This window comes from Eublepharis macularius, chromosome 8, assembly GCF_028583425.1.
Source record: "Eublepharis macularius isolate TG4126 chromosome 8, MPM_Emac_v1.0, whole genome shotgun sequence".
Taxonomy (NCBI): domain Eukaryota; kingdom Metazoa; phylum Chordata; class Lepidosauria; order Squamata; family Eublepharidae; genus Eublepharis; species Eublepharis macularius.
In genome coordinates this window covers 138,872,081-138,888,227 of record NC_072797.1, presented here as the reverse complement: position 1 = coordinate 138,888,227, position 16,147 = coordinate 138,872,081, and the positions used below count along the sequence as shown (strand labels likewise).

Sequence of the window (16,147 nt, the reverse complement as noted above, 5' to 3'; positions counted from 1 at the left end):
CGCGCAGAGTTTTAGAAGCCTCTTTCGTTGTCCCTCTTCTTCTCATTTCCAGACTAAAAAGTCCCAGACTCTTCGGCCGCTCCGCTCCGCGACCGCCTTGCTGGCCCCTCGTCTTCTCCACACCTTTTCAACTACTTTCTGATCCCGTCGGAGAACAGCAGGCAGCGTTTGCAGCGCGCCTGGGCCCTGGACCGATCCACGCGTGTCACACGGTTTTCAGTCCCTTTCCTACCCCCCGCGGCCAGGCGTTTGCCCTTCTCGGCGCGGCCCCGCTCTCGAGGCGACGCCCTCGTCGGACCCGCCTGTCCGCCACAACCCCCCGATCTCTTTCTGCGCGGCCGCAGCCCTCCGCCCCGCGGGGTCTTGTCCCGCCCTGCTCTTCCCGGCTGTTCCCACGCCCTCCCTCTCACACGCAAGACAGTGATGTGTTTTTAGGCTTGTGCCAGCAGCGTCGCCGTCCAGGCCCTCCGAGGGCTCGGGGCCCGAAGCGCGCCCCCGGCCCCGCGCCCCACCGGCCCCTCACGTCTCCCGCGCGCGACGCCGAGGGGGCGTGGCCTCGAGGGGGCGGCGCTCCGCGTGGCCCGTGGCGCCGGCGGCTCCGGAGCCGCTCAGACGGCGCTCGGCCGAGGCGCGGCTGCCCACGCGATGCCTCCGTGGCTGCGGCTGGCGGCGCTGTGCCTGCTGCTGGCGGGGCCGGGCGCGCGGGGCGAGGGCTGCGGCGCCTGCCGGCCGGAGGGCTGCGCGGCGGTGAGCTGCGCGGCGCCCGAGCTGACGGCGCGGGACGAGTGCGGCTGCTGCCGGCGCTGCCTGAGCGCGGAGGGCGAGCGGTGCGGCGGGGCGCGGGGCGCTCGCTGCGGCCCGGGGCTGGTGTGCGTCAGCCGGCGGGCGGAGGGGCCGCCGGAGGCCGAGGGCAGCGGGCGCTGCGTGTGCGAGGAGGACGGCGCCGTCTGCGGCTCCGACGGGCGCTCCTACGGCAGCGTGTGCGCCCTGCGCCTCCACAGCTGGCGCGCCCCGCACGGCGCCCGGGAGCGCGTCCGGAAGGCGCACGACGGCGAGTGCAAGCTGGGTGAGCCGCGGCCGGGCGCGGGGGCGGCGGGACAGGCCCTTCCCCTCCCCTCCGACGAGCGGGCCGAGCCTGCGGGCCGAGTCCGAGCCCGGGGCGGCGGAGTGCCCGGCTGAGCCGGCCCCGTTATTCCCCACGCAGTTGGATTGCAGACGGGATCGGCCTCCGGACCCTTGCCCAAAGCACGTGGAGGGGGAAGGCGGGCGACGGCGCGTCTGAGCATGTCCAGAGAGCCCTCGCTTCGCGGGGCCCGAAGGCGGCCTGCCTTCGGTTCCGCCCGAGTTCCGACAGGAGCGCTTTCCTAGCCAGCCTGTTGCGAGGGTGGAGGGGCTCTGAAGGGTTCGAACGGCCGGGCCGTGCTCGACGGGACGGCGCGCTTCTCCGCGGGGTGGGTTCTGCTGCCGGAAGTCCGGCGCTGAGAGCAGAAGCTCCGCGGGGAGTTTGATAGAGGGGTGCAAGGAAGCCGCTGCGGAGCTGTACAGCTGACCCATTTGGCTGGCTGATAAATAAGACCAGGGCTCAGAGGTGGAGCGCTTTCTTTCTTGTACACGAAAAGTCCTGAGTTTGATCCCTGAGTTCGCTAGATGGCTGGTATTGGGTCAGTCAAGAGTATTTCGGTTTCTTACAGATGTTAATAAGTCCTCCTTACCATTTTTAAAAAATTTGTTAATCTAATTTACACTCTGTTTTTCTCCCTGGTGGGCACCCACAACAGTTCACAGCATTTTCCCCTTAATTTTTTCTGCACAACAACCCTGTGAGGTGTGTTAGGTTAAGCGTGTGTGTGTGTGACTTGTCCAAGGTTGTCCAGCAAGTTTCCATTGCAAGGTGAAGATTCAAACTCTCCCAGATCCTGGTCAGACTAACCCCTACATCACACTGTGTCTCAACACACATTCCTTGATGAACAGGACAACCCAAAACAGAGTTACTCCAGTCTAAGCCCATTGATTTCACTGCACTGCAAGTCTTCTTTACTAATCCTACTATGCCCGTCTATCTACTGTTGGGAGTAATCCTTCCCGGCTCTGAATGGACTGAACTCCCTGTTAATGGCTATTATTTCTGACTTGCCTCCCTTTGTAACGACTCCCAACTCCCGCCTTTCTGCTGCTTGTAAGCTGAAATATAAATACCATAAAATGGAGAGATTCCACCCGGCATATGGTGGTTGAGGCAGGCCCCCCCCCCATAAACGGCCCCCTGCCAGAGGGGGACTTGCCCCCCTGGTTTGCTGAACATCGAGCAGCTTGCCACCCCGCCCCACGGGTTTTGGGTTGCTGAGAGAGATTCTGCAATAGAAATGTCGCTGTGTTTTGTTAAGCTGAAATTGTTTTTATTTATTCTGTTACCTTGTTTTATATTTTGATGTGATCCGCTCTGAGCCTGGTTTACAGGGAGAGTGGAATACAAGCGTAATGAATAAATATATCTCCTACGGATGTACACTCCCACGCATTTTGCGAAGTCAGTTCTGACTTCCAAAAGCTTGCCATGGGAATAATTTTTTTTTTAAAAAAACTTTAAAGCCCACTGAAGTTCTTTTTAATTTTTACCTCCATTTGCCAACCAAGGTATAGACACAGTCAGAAAGAAAGAAAGAAAGAAAGAAAGAAAGAAAGAAAGAAAGAAAGAAAGAAAGAAAGAAAGAAAGAAAAAGAAAGAAAGAAAGAAAGAAAGAAAGAAAGTTTTATTTATATACCGCCCTTCAGGACAACTTAACACCCACTCAGAGTGGTTTACAAAGTATGTCATTAGGACAAATATTCAAAATTTGAAAATAATTGTGTGGCATAGCTTTTATTTTTTTCTGAAGATGAAAGGCTATAATAAGCTTGGACTACAAGAGACCAATTCCAGGGTAGCTGTGTTCATCTCCTGGAGTAAAAACCAACCACAAGGTGAAGGATGTAAAGATGAACAGATCAGTTGTGCCTTGTAAGCTTTCATGGGCTACAGCTCACTCCGTCGCATGCATGAGGGCGGATTCACGAGCATTGGGGGGCGGGGGGCAAAAGAAATTTAAGAGGTGCAGTCACTTCTGGTCGAGATAGTGACGGCCACAAGCATAGATGGCTTTAAAAGGGGGTTAGACTGATTCATGGAGGTCCCTCAATGGCTGCTAGTCATGAGGACTGAAGGGAGCCTCCATCTACAGTGGCAGTCAGCCTTTGGATCTCAGGGCCAGGAGGCAGTATCAGGGGAAGGCCTTCATCTCTGTGCCCTGTTGTTGGCCCGCCAGAGGAATTTGTTGGCCACTGGGTGAAACAGGAGGTGGATCGGATCCAGCAGGCTTTATTGGCTTTCTTAGTCTGTGGCACGTTTATCATCCAACCTTTGCTGTGTTGATTGTAGTGGGTGGGAGAGAAATCTCTTCAGTTAAGCCCCAAACAAATGGAGCTAAACTTCCTGGAAAATTCCAGGGTAGCAGTTTCACTCCAGAGTCTTCCTTTAGAGGTTTTGCTGCTCCTGCTGTAGAATGAGGGCATGTCCTTGGCGACGGATGTTCCCTCACTGATTTCTGTATGTGGCCGTTTTTGAGGTCCAGACAGTACAGACGTAGCAAACAAGTCAGTGCAGACACTGCTGTTGGCAGTCTTCATCCACTCATCCTCTGGTGTGATGAGCCTCTGTTGATATAAGCAGGGGGTAAGCATGATATGAGTCCAGAGGCACCTTAAAGTCCAACGAGATTTCCAGGGTATAAGCTTTCGAGGGCCAAAGCTCCCATCTTCAGATACCAGGGAAAAGATAAGGGAGTCGGGATGCAAAGGTACAGGGCAGCTTGATGAGATTAGTGTAAGTGCAAAAACTTACACTCTGGGAATCTTGTTGGTCTTGAAGGTCCTACAGAACTCAAATCTTGTCGTTCTGGATGGGTGCTTTTGCCAAGAGGTGCTGGATTCTGTCTGCCATTAATGCCCCTGGACTCAAAAGCTTGTGCAATACGTTGTACTGTTTGGATTGGTCTTAATAAAAGGTGTTGTACGGATTTGAGTTTGGAATCACATTCATGCTTTATTCCTGTGTATGTGCTTGAAGCTTTTCAGTAAAAATCAGAACCTCTTATCATGGACGTTACTCTGTGGCTCTTGTTTCAAAACCCAGCTGTGCCGTTTGAGAATTTCTAATCCTTACCATCCAGGTACCCATTGTGTTCCACCCCAGGTGGGTACCCTGCCGGCTCTCACAGCTGCAAGCTGCAGTGACACAACAGCACGGCCAGCTTTTGCAATGCGCCCAGGGGATGTCCTACAGGGAGGAGACCTGCTGTTCTTGCGGATGCTTCTTGTGATGGCGAGCTATAGTACCCAATGCAGCATATGCCAAAGAAGTCTCCCAGCGTGCTCTAATTGGAGACAGCTGCAAGGGGCTGACCCATGGTTGTCCCTGGGAAAAAGAGCCCCGGTGAGACTGGGGCTGTAGACACATTTTCTTTTTGCCTTTGCTTGGTAATATTGCCTGATAACTCTTTATTTCATGAATTAATTCAGACTGTTTGTTTATTCCGCACTTCCTTAACAATAAAAATCAGTAATAACACAGTATCAGAACACAAGCATAGAATGAGGTAGAGCCTGCTAAATGTTCAAACCAGCCATAGTATGGAATGAAAACAAAATGTTTAGAATAGCAACAGAGGGTTTCACAAGGGGACTAAAATCAGACAAGCTATGTGCCAGGCAGAGCTCCATGAGGAGGAAATTCCATGAACAGGGAAGCCACCACAGAGAAGGCCCTTTCCTGAGTGACACTGCCTTACTTGGAGAAGGGTCTGTCACATTGGTCATAACTGATGGGCAAGGACATATAGGTGAGTCTTCTGGTCCCAGACTGTGTTTAGTTCAGCAAGTTTGATGCACTGATTTTATTAAGAAGCCGAGATTTATGATTGGCCAGCAAACTGAAATCTGAAACCGTTGTCTGAAGCAGGTTTGCATACCATGGTGTGGTGTGTGGCATCTAAATGCAGCGGAATAATTGCAATTATCTGCCTGAGAAGGTCCAGCATGCAAAGGACCAGAATGTAAACGAGACAGAACATAGAAAGAGACCAGCGTGTCTCAATTGCAGCAAGCCTGACAGCTCAAAGCATTTTTGTAATTCTAAACTATGATTTGCCCAAACTATGGTTTGGTGTGAACTGTGCCTACTTCGTAAGATGCACAAAGTGTCACATCCAGTTAGCGCAGAAGGTAACACTTCATGCATCCAGCCATGTGGCCTCTGTCATCAAAATGCACTTGTTTGTCTTTGAGGTGCCACGAGATTCTTTTTGTTGAAATATATGACTTGGTTGTGTATAGCAGTGCCCTTTTTCTTCTGTATTGCTGTTTCCCTTTTTCTTGCAATTTTTCTCATATTCTGTTGCATGTTAGAATTTCTGTCCCAAAAAGCCATACAAGGTGGAAGGAGTCCCAACCATTTCCCACAAAGCAGTATCTATGCTCTTTCCCCCAGCAGTGTTCCTTTGAGAATTGTTGCTTTCTGTTGTTTGCATTCAGAGAGCTTCTCTGTTTTCTGCACGCATGGCAGTGCTTGCCTTGAGTGTGTCCGGACACTGAGCATATCTTGATTTCAGTAGGCTTGACTTCCAGAAGAGTCAGTTGTTATTAATTAAAAATTTAAGGGCGAGTTCATAAATGCAGCCTTGAGTGTAACCAGGGCTTTTTTTCCGGGAAAAGAGGTGGTGGAACTCAGTGGGTTGCCCTCGGAGAAAATGGTCACATGGCTGGTGGCCCCGCCCCCTCATCTCCAGACAGAGGGGAGTTGAGATTGCCCTCTGCGCTGCTCCAGTGGCGCGGAGGGCCATCTCAACTCCCCTCTGTCTGGAGATCAGGGGGCGGGGCCACCAGCCATGTGACCATTTTCAAGAGGTTCTGGAACTCCGTTCCACCATGTTCCAGTTGAAAAAAAGCCCTGATTGTAACGAATATTTCTTAGCATTCCTACAGTTCTTCAGAAGTTTCAGCAAACCTGGTTTGGAGTAGTGTCCCTTTATAGCAAGTGTTGAGACTGGGGGAACAGTGGCTTTCCTGAGGCCACCGCATCTGGAGACAGATGATAGTTTTCTCGGAGAGTTGGAAGTGGTATGGTAGAGTGATCATTGCTCATGCTGTACGCTTGGATTCTTCAACTTTGCTGAGCTTGTGGACACTTTTGGAATTTTTTGAAAACGGAGTGGCTCATGGGGGGGATGCAGCCAACCACAAAATGGCTGCCATGGTGACTGGGACCAATTGAAAATGTTGGGAAGTTCCAAACCAAATGTCCCTGTGATGGAGGCCACTGTTTCTGAACGTGTGCTCTCTCTAGACCCAAATTAGATGCCTCCTGGGCTGTTCTAAGTACTCCCTGCTTCAGTGAGGCAGATGAAGGTCAAAATTGGCTCTGTGTTTAGGGGAAGAAGGGAGCTGGCAGCAGAAAACACATTTGTGAGCAACGTGGTGCCCATAAGAATAGCATGGGGGTGGGATCTGTCATGTACACCTTCACTTCATTAGGATCTCTATCAGTTTTTTTTTCAATCAGGTCTAGCAGGCTTTTGAAGTGTGAAAATGACCATAGGGTGAATGCGTACACTGTGGGAAAATTATATTTCTACTCATCTTCAATATATTCCAGCTGTCTCGACATACTTCTAGACAAAATGGCAGATATTTTACCCATTTATCAGAGACCAAAACTATTCTCTCGGTCAATCTAAACATTATTTCTTTCACGAATTTTCCACAGAGCCAACCCATACTTGTGGAGTCAAACCGCAGGTTTGAGGAATGGCTTGCATTAAAAAAGGAGAGTCCAAATGGGCTTGGAAAGCTGCCGCCGGGTGCGAGAGCTCCTACTTTTCTCCCGAGCTCCCCCACCCTGCCCCGTGCGAAAAGAGTGAGGAGAAGAAAGTCTCTCGTTTTATCTGCTCCTCATGGAGACATTTTATGCATTCTCCAGAGCTGCTGTGTGTCTGCACGAGCCTGGGTTGGCTCATGCAGGAACTCGGGAAAGAAGTAACATTTAGAGTGACCCTAAGGTGCTTTCAAACTGCTTACATGCTTCAAAATGTCTGTGTTGCTGCAGCTGAAAATCTTACAGCTTCTGGCTTAGGCACAATTGCCCCAAGCTCTTGGATGTCAGTTGTAGCGGGTTTGCTTTACAGTACAAAATTTGAACCACGAGCTTCCCTTAGCCGCTAAAACAGCTGAACTCTCAACAACTTTATAAAGTCTCGAAGCACCTGTGTCCTTTATTTGCAAATAAACCAAAAACGGAGAGGCCGTTCCATAAACACAAACCTGAATCCCATCTTCCTTTGTGTTTTTCAGATGAATGCAAATAAAGCATCAGTACGCTTTTGTCTAAATGGACTTATTAGTGCTCAGGATTTTATTATTTTGTACCAATTTTAATGATAATGAAAACCTAGCCAAAGAGGGAGGCATTTATGTGTTAGTAAGTACCTCATTATGTCTTAACCCAAGGGCACTAAGTTATTCATGTATAATCAGTGGGGTGATATTTAACAGTCTCCTATGGGAACTGGGCTGGTTATAACAGCTGCTTCTCTTATTAATTTGTAAGCGGATGGTTCTGTTTAGGGAGTTTTAAATAGATTCCAATGTGATTTCTTTCTTTTTTAAGTTTTTAGTTTTGATACACTTAAGTTTTAGTTTCGATCCACATTGTCTAGCATGGCTACTACTTCAGAATCAGTGTGTGGGCTAAAAATGTCCCCCTCCCTCCAGGCATGTCCGGATTTCTTTAATGGCCGGCTGGCCAACTCAGGACTCAAAGTCCCGCGCGTGTTCACGGGCCATGCCTATTTCATGGCTTCCTCCCACTTTATTTTAATCGGATCCATTCATTAACGTCTTCGTAGCGCTTTCTCTAGACAAAGACAGTCTCTCTGCCCCTGTCGTTCTTGCTTGAGGCAAAACTTGGGAGAAATGGGGAGCCGTGAAGGAGAGGGGTCTCGTTGAAAGGACGTGCTATTCCTTTGAGCTGCTCAGACGGCAGCCTTTGCTTTACAATCCTCTGAATATATAAAGAAAGAAGTGACAGATCTCCTTTCATCCCCATCCGTGCATTTCACACTCCTTAATCCTCTTGCTGACTCAGCCAATAGGAGATTAGGCTGGAGCTTTGCTCGTTTCACTGCCGATGTGGGTACAGTTACATTTTCATAAATTAGATGTATTTTATTTATTTGGGGTGGATGTATAGCATGCCGTATGTTTGGCTTTATTTCTGTAGTATTAATCCCTCACGGAAGGTGACCACACCCTGTTACTGGAAGTGGTCTCCTTGTGAGTAGGGGGAATTAGCGACAAGGAGGAAGGCTGTATGAGAAGAGTGACAGTGGGGTCTCCACCAGTATTTACGGGGTCCCCTTCCCAAGGTAGCGGACGAGGCTTAGTGCTTTTGAATTAAAGAGTAGTTTTTATTAACAGGAGGAAATACACACACAAGAAGCAATGCACAAGCACACGGATTCCTAGGAAAAGGAGTGGTGGAATAGATAGGAGGGATTTCGGGGAGATAATTACCTATCCGGAGAGTAGAGCACTCCACGGAGGAAGAGAGCTTCAGACATCCCACGTTCTCAGCCAGGAGAGAGTGAGAGAGACTTAGGGAAAGTGACCCTAAGGGAGCAGCGCTTGGATCAGGGAGTGTGCACGATTTAAATGGAGCAAGAGCCCTTGTTCTTAAAGTGAAAAGCGGGTCATGAGGCCAGGGAGCCCCCTTAGCTGTTGGAACAAAGACCGTGAAGGCCATCTCTGGGGAATGACAAAAATTTGATTACTCTTTGTTAATAACAACAACAACATTTGATTTATATACTGCCCATCATAGAATCAGAGTTGGAAGGGGCCATACAGACCTCCTAGTCCAACCCCCTGCCCAATGCAGGATGAGCCTAAAGCATCCCTGACAAAGATTCATCCAGCCTCTTCTTGAAAACTGCCAGTGAAGGGGAGCTCACCACCTCCCTAGGCAGCTGATTCCACATTTGAACTACTCTGACCGTGAAAAAGTTTTTCCTAATATCTAGCCGGTACCTTTGTGCATGTAATTTAAGCCCATTGCTTCGAGTCCTATCCTCTGCTGCCAACTGGAACAGCTCCTTGCCCTCCTCCAAATGACAGCCTTTCAAATAGTTAAAGAGAGCAATCATGTCCCCCCTCAACCTCCTCTTCTCCAAACTAAACATTCCCAAGGCCCTCAGCCTTTCCTTGTAGGGCTCAGTCTCCAGACCCCTGATCATCCTCGTCACTCTCCCCTGCACCCTCTCGATTTTGTCCACATCCTTTTTGAAGTGAGGCCTCCAGAACTGCACACGGTACTCCAGGTGCAGCCTGACCAAGGCAGTATAGAGAGGGACTATGAGCTGCAATTTCGGTGCAGTGGCCCTCTTGATACAACCTAAGACTGAATTTGGTATCATCAGCAAATTTAATAAGTAGCCCGTTTACCCCTTCAGATCATTGATAAAAATATTGAAAAGTACCGGGCTCAAAACCGAGCCCTGTGGCACCCCACTGAACACCTCCCTCCAATCTGATGGAACGCCACTGACCACCACTCTTTGAGTGCGGTCCTCTAACCATATCTAACAACAGATGATCTGCTGATGTAAATAGAAGCCACTGTAGCTAAATTCTGCATTCTGCTGTATTGTCTAGCAGGTGGCATCTCAGTGGAGAGATTTGAAAATATCCCTGCCATCCACATTTGTCTGCCACTCTGCAGCGCACGGGCGCACGCACACACCCAAATAATCAGTTTCCTCTCCTGGACCTGAACACCTTCTTGCTGCTCCCAGTTTTCATGTAGGCTGTTCCTAGCCCTGCCAAAACAACTGCCTTCTGCAGTCTCTCCATCCCAGCCCTCCTTGCTCAAAATCACACATGCATTTGATGGTAAAACAGAATTCTTTCCTCGTCTTCAGTTCAAGCATGTTACCACCATTCATTGGTTACGCTTTCCCCACTTTCAGTATCACCACGACCCCTACAGGTAGTGCCAGGGAAGGACTTCCCCATTGGCCTACCATCTTTGTGGCCCGTGTACTCCCGTCATAACATGGTTAGTCACTAGCAGCCTTATGTTTTATAACACACACACCCCAGTCCCTTCTGCATTGATTTTCTCCGCATTCCCCCTCTCTGGTCTTCAGTGGAACTAACAGTGTGGAAGAAAGGCCTGATGCATGAAGCAGCCTTGCGCTGTTTCTGGCCATTGGTTGGTCAGGGTCGCTGTAGTCTACTCTGCCTGGTAGTAACTCTCTGGGGTCTCTGTCCCATTACCTGTCCAATTAACTGACTCTCTAATTGCTCCCTAGAGAATGTGGTACTTCTGGATGACTGAGAAACAAGACACCATAAAGCACGTCACAATGCAGTGACTGGCCTGGTAAATAGGAAAGCTTTTTACTGCAAAGCCAGAAAGGCAAAGATGAAATTTCCTTAAAGGTGGGGACTACCTTTACTTCCCTTTTAAATTCTAATTATGACTTTGTGATATTGCAGTGACTATTTCGTTTTGATGTTTACTTACTTACTTCTTTATAATAAATAAACAGTTGAAGGAAAAGCCATTGTGGAGCTTGACATGATAAAGAATTCCACCTTTAAAAAACCCCCAAAATCAAGTGGAAAGAAGGAGAGAGAAGATGGGACGGCATCTGCTGCCTTTGCCTTCATCGATAATTTGACGGCCGTTTCTACATTTTGTTGTGTCTGGCCTGTACCGCAGCAACCAATAAGAAAGCCTACACAAAGTCCCCGGCGGATACCAAAGGGCAGCCGTTGTTTAGCTCTCGGCACACTCAGGTCCTCGCGACCTGGGCTCCGCTTCCTTGCCTGACTCTTGCTCTATTTTCTGCCACTTGATCAAAGACCTTCGTTCTGCTGCATTACAGCAAGCTCTTTGATTGCAAAGCTGTCAAAGAAGTCTTGCCCCTTGGGGGAAATGCAACAGCCAAGCCAAGCATAGGCTCAGGTGCCACCAATATGACAGGGCGTGGGGCTGATCAGTGGCAAAAGATTCCTCCAGAATCCAGCAGTAATACGAAACATGAAGCTTTTTCATTCATAAAGCACTTTTTTGCACTAACAATATCCAACAGAAAGTTCTGCAAAAGCAGAGCTTTTAAAATAAATGATGGCAGGAGATCATTCCAGTTTCACCAAAGAAGCTTTCTGGCAAGACAAAAAGTCCAGTGGTACCTTAAAGACTATGTTCATTTTGTAGGGTTACTTGATCAACCCAGCAAGTAGGAGAAGACTTATCTTGCTTAAGGGACGGGGCTCGAGGCAATATGCTGACTTCACTCCCAGTGTGCCTGGAAGTGACATCAGCACATTGCCAGGTATGCTGTAGCATTTTGCAAAAACTTGATGGTTTTACTACAGAGTTTTCATGGAATCCTAGAGTGCCCCTTGCCACTTCAGATTTAAACTATAAAATAACACTGGTGTACTGAAATGACACCAGACCTTTTCTGTCCCCCAATTTCTCCTGTTAATGCCTGAGGCATACGTAGGTGTCAAAGGGAACTGCTGGCACCCCTAAGTATGAGCCTCTTTCATGAGCTGTTCGATGCATGAAAGCTCATACTGGTATAAAAGTTGTTAGTCTTTATGATGTTACTGGATTTCTGTTCTGTTTTGCTACAATAGACTAACATGAATTTCTCACTGGAATTCTCTTGACAAGAGCCATCAGAGGAGGAACAGAAAGGCCTCCACTGCTGCTAAGAAGTCATATTGCAGCCTTGCAAATGTCAGTAACATACTAGCCAACACTCATCTTTCTTAGGCTGCGTGCCTAGGTGAGAAACCAGCTCTGTCAACAACTGACAAACCATTCCTTGTGCCGGGAAGAAATTCTTAGCCACAGCAAGTTACCAGGTCTAAGGATCCCATTCCCTTGGGGGTGGGGTGGGGGATCCTCAACTCCCAGCCTCTGTCTCCCCCCCCCCCACTGTTTACCTGGCCGGTGGGGGGGGTGCAGGAAGTGGGCCTGGGAGCTCCGGAAAGCGCACCTGCACGAGCCAGAGGACTTCCTGGCTGCAGTGGGAATGTCATTCCTAAGGCTGCCAGGTCCCCTTACCTTCCCAGAGGGGTGGTACTCACCAGTTTGAAAAACTTTGAGCGTGGGCACCGACATGATGACATCACTTCTGGAAGTGACGTCATTGTGCTGCCCACGGGAATCCTCCCACGCTTTAAGAATTGGCCTGTTTGGGGCGCAGTTTGCTCCCAAACAAAGTATGGGAACATTCCTGCAGCCAGCACAATGACGTCACTCTTGGAAGTGATGTCATTGCACCCCACTCGGCGGCGCGGAGGGCCATCTCAACTCCCCTCTGTCTGGAGATCAGGGGCCGGGGCCACCGGCCATGTGACCATTTTCTCCGAGGGCAACCCGCTGAGTTCCACCACCTCTTTTCCCAGAAAAAAAGCCCTGAGGATCACTGATCTTGTTCTACTTTGCCTGAAATTCCAGTTTCCTGCATTCCATTTTAAGGTTTTCCAAACTGCAGTTTTGGGGGCATTTCTACTAAGTCCTGAAAGATCATTTGCTCTTCCATTTTTTTTTGGTTTCGGTATTAAGCATGCAACCTGATGAAGTGCTATGGAGAACTCAAAAGCTAGCACGCTGTCTTGGTCAGGGCTTTTTTTCAGCAGGAACATGGTGGAACGGAGTTCCGGCACCTCTCAAAAATGGTCACGTGGCCGGTGGCCCCGCCCCCTGATCTCCAGACAGAGGGGAGTTTAGATTGCTCTCCGTGCCGCTGAGCCGCTGAGCGGCACAGAGGGCAATCTAAACTCCCCTCTGTCTGGAGATCAGGGGGCAGGGCCACCGGCCATGTGACCATTTTCTCTGAGGGCAACCCACTGAGTTCCACCACCTCTTTTCCCAGAAAAAAAGCCCTGGTCTTGGTACATTTTGGCTGGTCCTAATAAAAAGCATTACATAACTTATTTTGTTTTCAGAGGGTATGGGGGAAACCAATCAGACAAACTCCTTTATGAACGCTGAAGAGATTACCACTGCATTTTTTTTTAAAAAAAGATTTTTCTAGATGAAATGTAGGTCTAATAAGCAAAGACTAAGCAAGAATGTCTTGTCTTTACAAAGGAATACAGAACAAAAATGATAAAACAATGCCTGCCTGCCACCAGATATGGTATTCCCGGGTTACCTTCTCCTCCAATAACTTCTATGAAACATGCATGATGTCATGTCATCACACTCCCAAGTTCCCCTACACACTTTGTGAGTTGCCCACTTACAACAGCACAGAAACTCAGAAAATATTGAGATGTAATGTCACCCTTTTTTTTCACTAGGCATTTTAAGCAGCAGTCATGTGCTTCCAGTACTCTTTGGTTCCGGATCCAGCTAAATCTTTTCAGTCATAATATCCTTAGTGCACCTTCCTCTTTGGGTAATGTGATATAGTTCAACTAACGCATTTGGATGAACTAAAAATACTGTCTTTGGATCTTTGCCAAGATTGATATGTATTTTAATGGGTGAGACAAGTGAAGGTTTTATTTTTACCATGCAGAGATTTTGACATTTCCCTATATAACCTTTTGCTTTTCTATTTTAATATTTTGGGCATTGTATATCACATTACTGCCAATAGACATGTCAGGACATCAACGTAGTCACTCCATTATTAAGATATAAATATAGACCCACATTTCATGTTTTTCTCAGATGACATATCAGATTTCGGAAGGAGACAGAAATAAATGCCACTGTAAAATAATACGTTATATTTTTCATCATGGGCCTGAACTCTGATTCAGTCACTAAAAGAAGTCAAAATCAGCATGGCGACATTGCCACTTCCTCCCCTAGCCTTGCCAGGAGCCAGAAAACTACAGACCCATATGGATTCTACCTTTATGCTCATGGTAAAATGGCTGAAGAATCTTAGACCACTAAAAGAGATTTTGAGGTCTGTAGATAAGAGTTGCCAGGTGTCCGGTATTCACGTGGACAGTCCGGTATTTTGGGGGGACTGTCCAAGGGAAACGTTTCCCAAATAACAGACATCTGCCCCCTCTCCTTGGCAACTCTATCCATCAGCCTGGGCTCCCGACTTCCCTCCTGCATGGTGCCAGTGGGAGTGGGCTGCCCAGCTGGCCTCGTGCAGCTGTGTGGCATTGCCTAGGAGTAGCCAGCCAGCCCCAGCACCCGGAAGTGGGTCAGTGTGATGATGTCACTTCCTGTAGTAATGTCACCAGGTGCACAAATGTAAGAAAAAGGTTGGTGCTGCCCTCTCCCTCTTCCTGGGGTATGGCTTTGTTCTGGTCTCCATCTGGCAACCCTATCTGCAGACAGATGAGTGCTAATTTGTATGTCAAGGTTCGGGAACAAAAAATAAGAGGTGTGTGGGGCGCCTCAAGGGGGCCAGAATGAATTTTACTGAAACCTAAAGCTGAGGCTGAAAATGTTTGCTGAGAGGCACAAAAGGAAAGGAATTGGTGCTTTAGGGAATCCTTTTAAATTTAATTTATACCCCATTTTCCTCCCCAATGAGGCCCCAAAGGGGCTTACTCTCAAAACAGGTAAATTAGGCTGAGAATTTGTGACTGGCAGAAGGTTAACCCAGGAAGCTTCCGTGGCAAGAAAGGGTATGAGCTCAGAACTCCCAGATCCTAGTTTGATACTCTAACCACTATACCACACTGGCTGTACTGCAAATCCTGGAGTGGTGGATAAAGCGGCGGTCTTGGATTAAGGAGACTTGGGCTCCAGCCCTGCGCCTGCTTCCACCCTGAAGCTCGCTGGGTGATCTTGGACCAAGCATTCTCTCGCCTGCAAGACTTCCACATTATGGCGGAAGCCTGATCTTGGGGCATCTTCCACACGTTTTTGGAGACGCTACCCACCGCGTGATAGCAACTGTTCACAACTGGATTTCCTCATGTAGACAAGCCAATCTGGAGCAACAGCGGTGCGATACCCGGAGATGCAGGCAGGCAGAACTCCCTGTTTCTGAGTCTAAAAAGCAACTGCATGGAAGTATCCGAATCAGGGCCCCAGTGCTGGATACGGTGTTTGTTTTAAAAACTCACTTCTGTGCTATTTTCGCAGCCTCTCTCCTCCCTGGGCTACAGTCAGCTCCAGTAGTCCAAATCAGGCCAAGACAAAGAGCAGATTAGACTGGGAAAATACCACTGGGAGAGGGGGGGAATTAAGCCCCCTCGTGCACAGAGCTGTAACTTCAATTCAAATCCTACCCTGCAATTGATTTTTAGGGTCAAACAACATAGTAAGAGATCTGCTCATGGACCACCAATGCTATGTCTCGTTGGGCCCTTTGCCTAACTGAGTGAATTATACAAGAGCCAGTGCGGCATAATGGCTGGATGTGTGTGTGGATGGGCTGGGTTTAAATCCTCAGAGCCACAAGGTTTGGGGAGGGGGAGGTGACCTCTCAACCTAACCTACCTCACGGACTTGCTGTGAGGAAAAATGGAAAAGAGGACAGTGTAAAATACCCTGGGTTAAAAATAATTTGTGTAAAATGGAAAAGGAGGAGGTAAGAGACAAGAGCCCCATGGCACAGAGAGGTAAGCAGAGTGCAGCCCAAGCTCTGCTTACGACCTGAGTTCGATCCCGGCAGAAGCTGGGTTCAGGTAGCCAGCTCAAAGTTGACTCAGCCCTCCCTCCTTCTGAGGTGGGTAAAATGAGCACCCAGTTTCCTGGGGGTAAAGTGTAGCTGACTGGGGAAGGCAATGGCAAACTACCCCGTAGAAAGTCTGCCAAGAAAACATTGTGATGCGACGTCCCCCCATGGGTCAGTAATGACTCGGTGCTTGCACAGGGGACTACCTTTACCTTTACCTAAGAGACAATGTGTAGCACAGTGAGTTCCTCGGAGAAAGATTGGCTGTATTTCAGATGCAATTAAGTTAGCTTTTCTTCCAGGGAAAGTGTGAAAATATTCAAATAAAGAAACAATCCAGTTCATAACAAGGATTGTGAAAAATATCTGGCAGCACCACCTTATAATTAATGTCACTGTGCATGGAGCACAGCCCGGAAGACCCCTTTGCTTCT

The 16,147-nt window shown here is 48.6% G+C and overlaps 1 protein-coding gene across 1 annotated transcript in view; it reads left to right on the top strand.

Moving 5' to 3' along the window:
* The first annotated feature begins 624 nt into the window (after positions 1–624).
* Positions 625–16,147, top strand: part of IGFBPL1 (insulin like growth factor binding protein like 1) — a 34,780-nt gene continuing 19,257 nt past the window's right edge. The window contains exon 1 of the mRNA XM_054987230.1: positions 625–1,066. Within this exon, the coding sequence (XP_054843205.1) occupies positions 646–1,066 (421 nt within the window). The 5' untranslated portion in view covers positions 625–645. The remainder of the gene's footprint in view (positions 1,067–16,147) is intronic.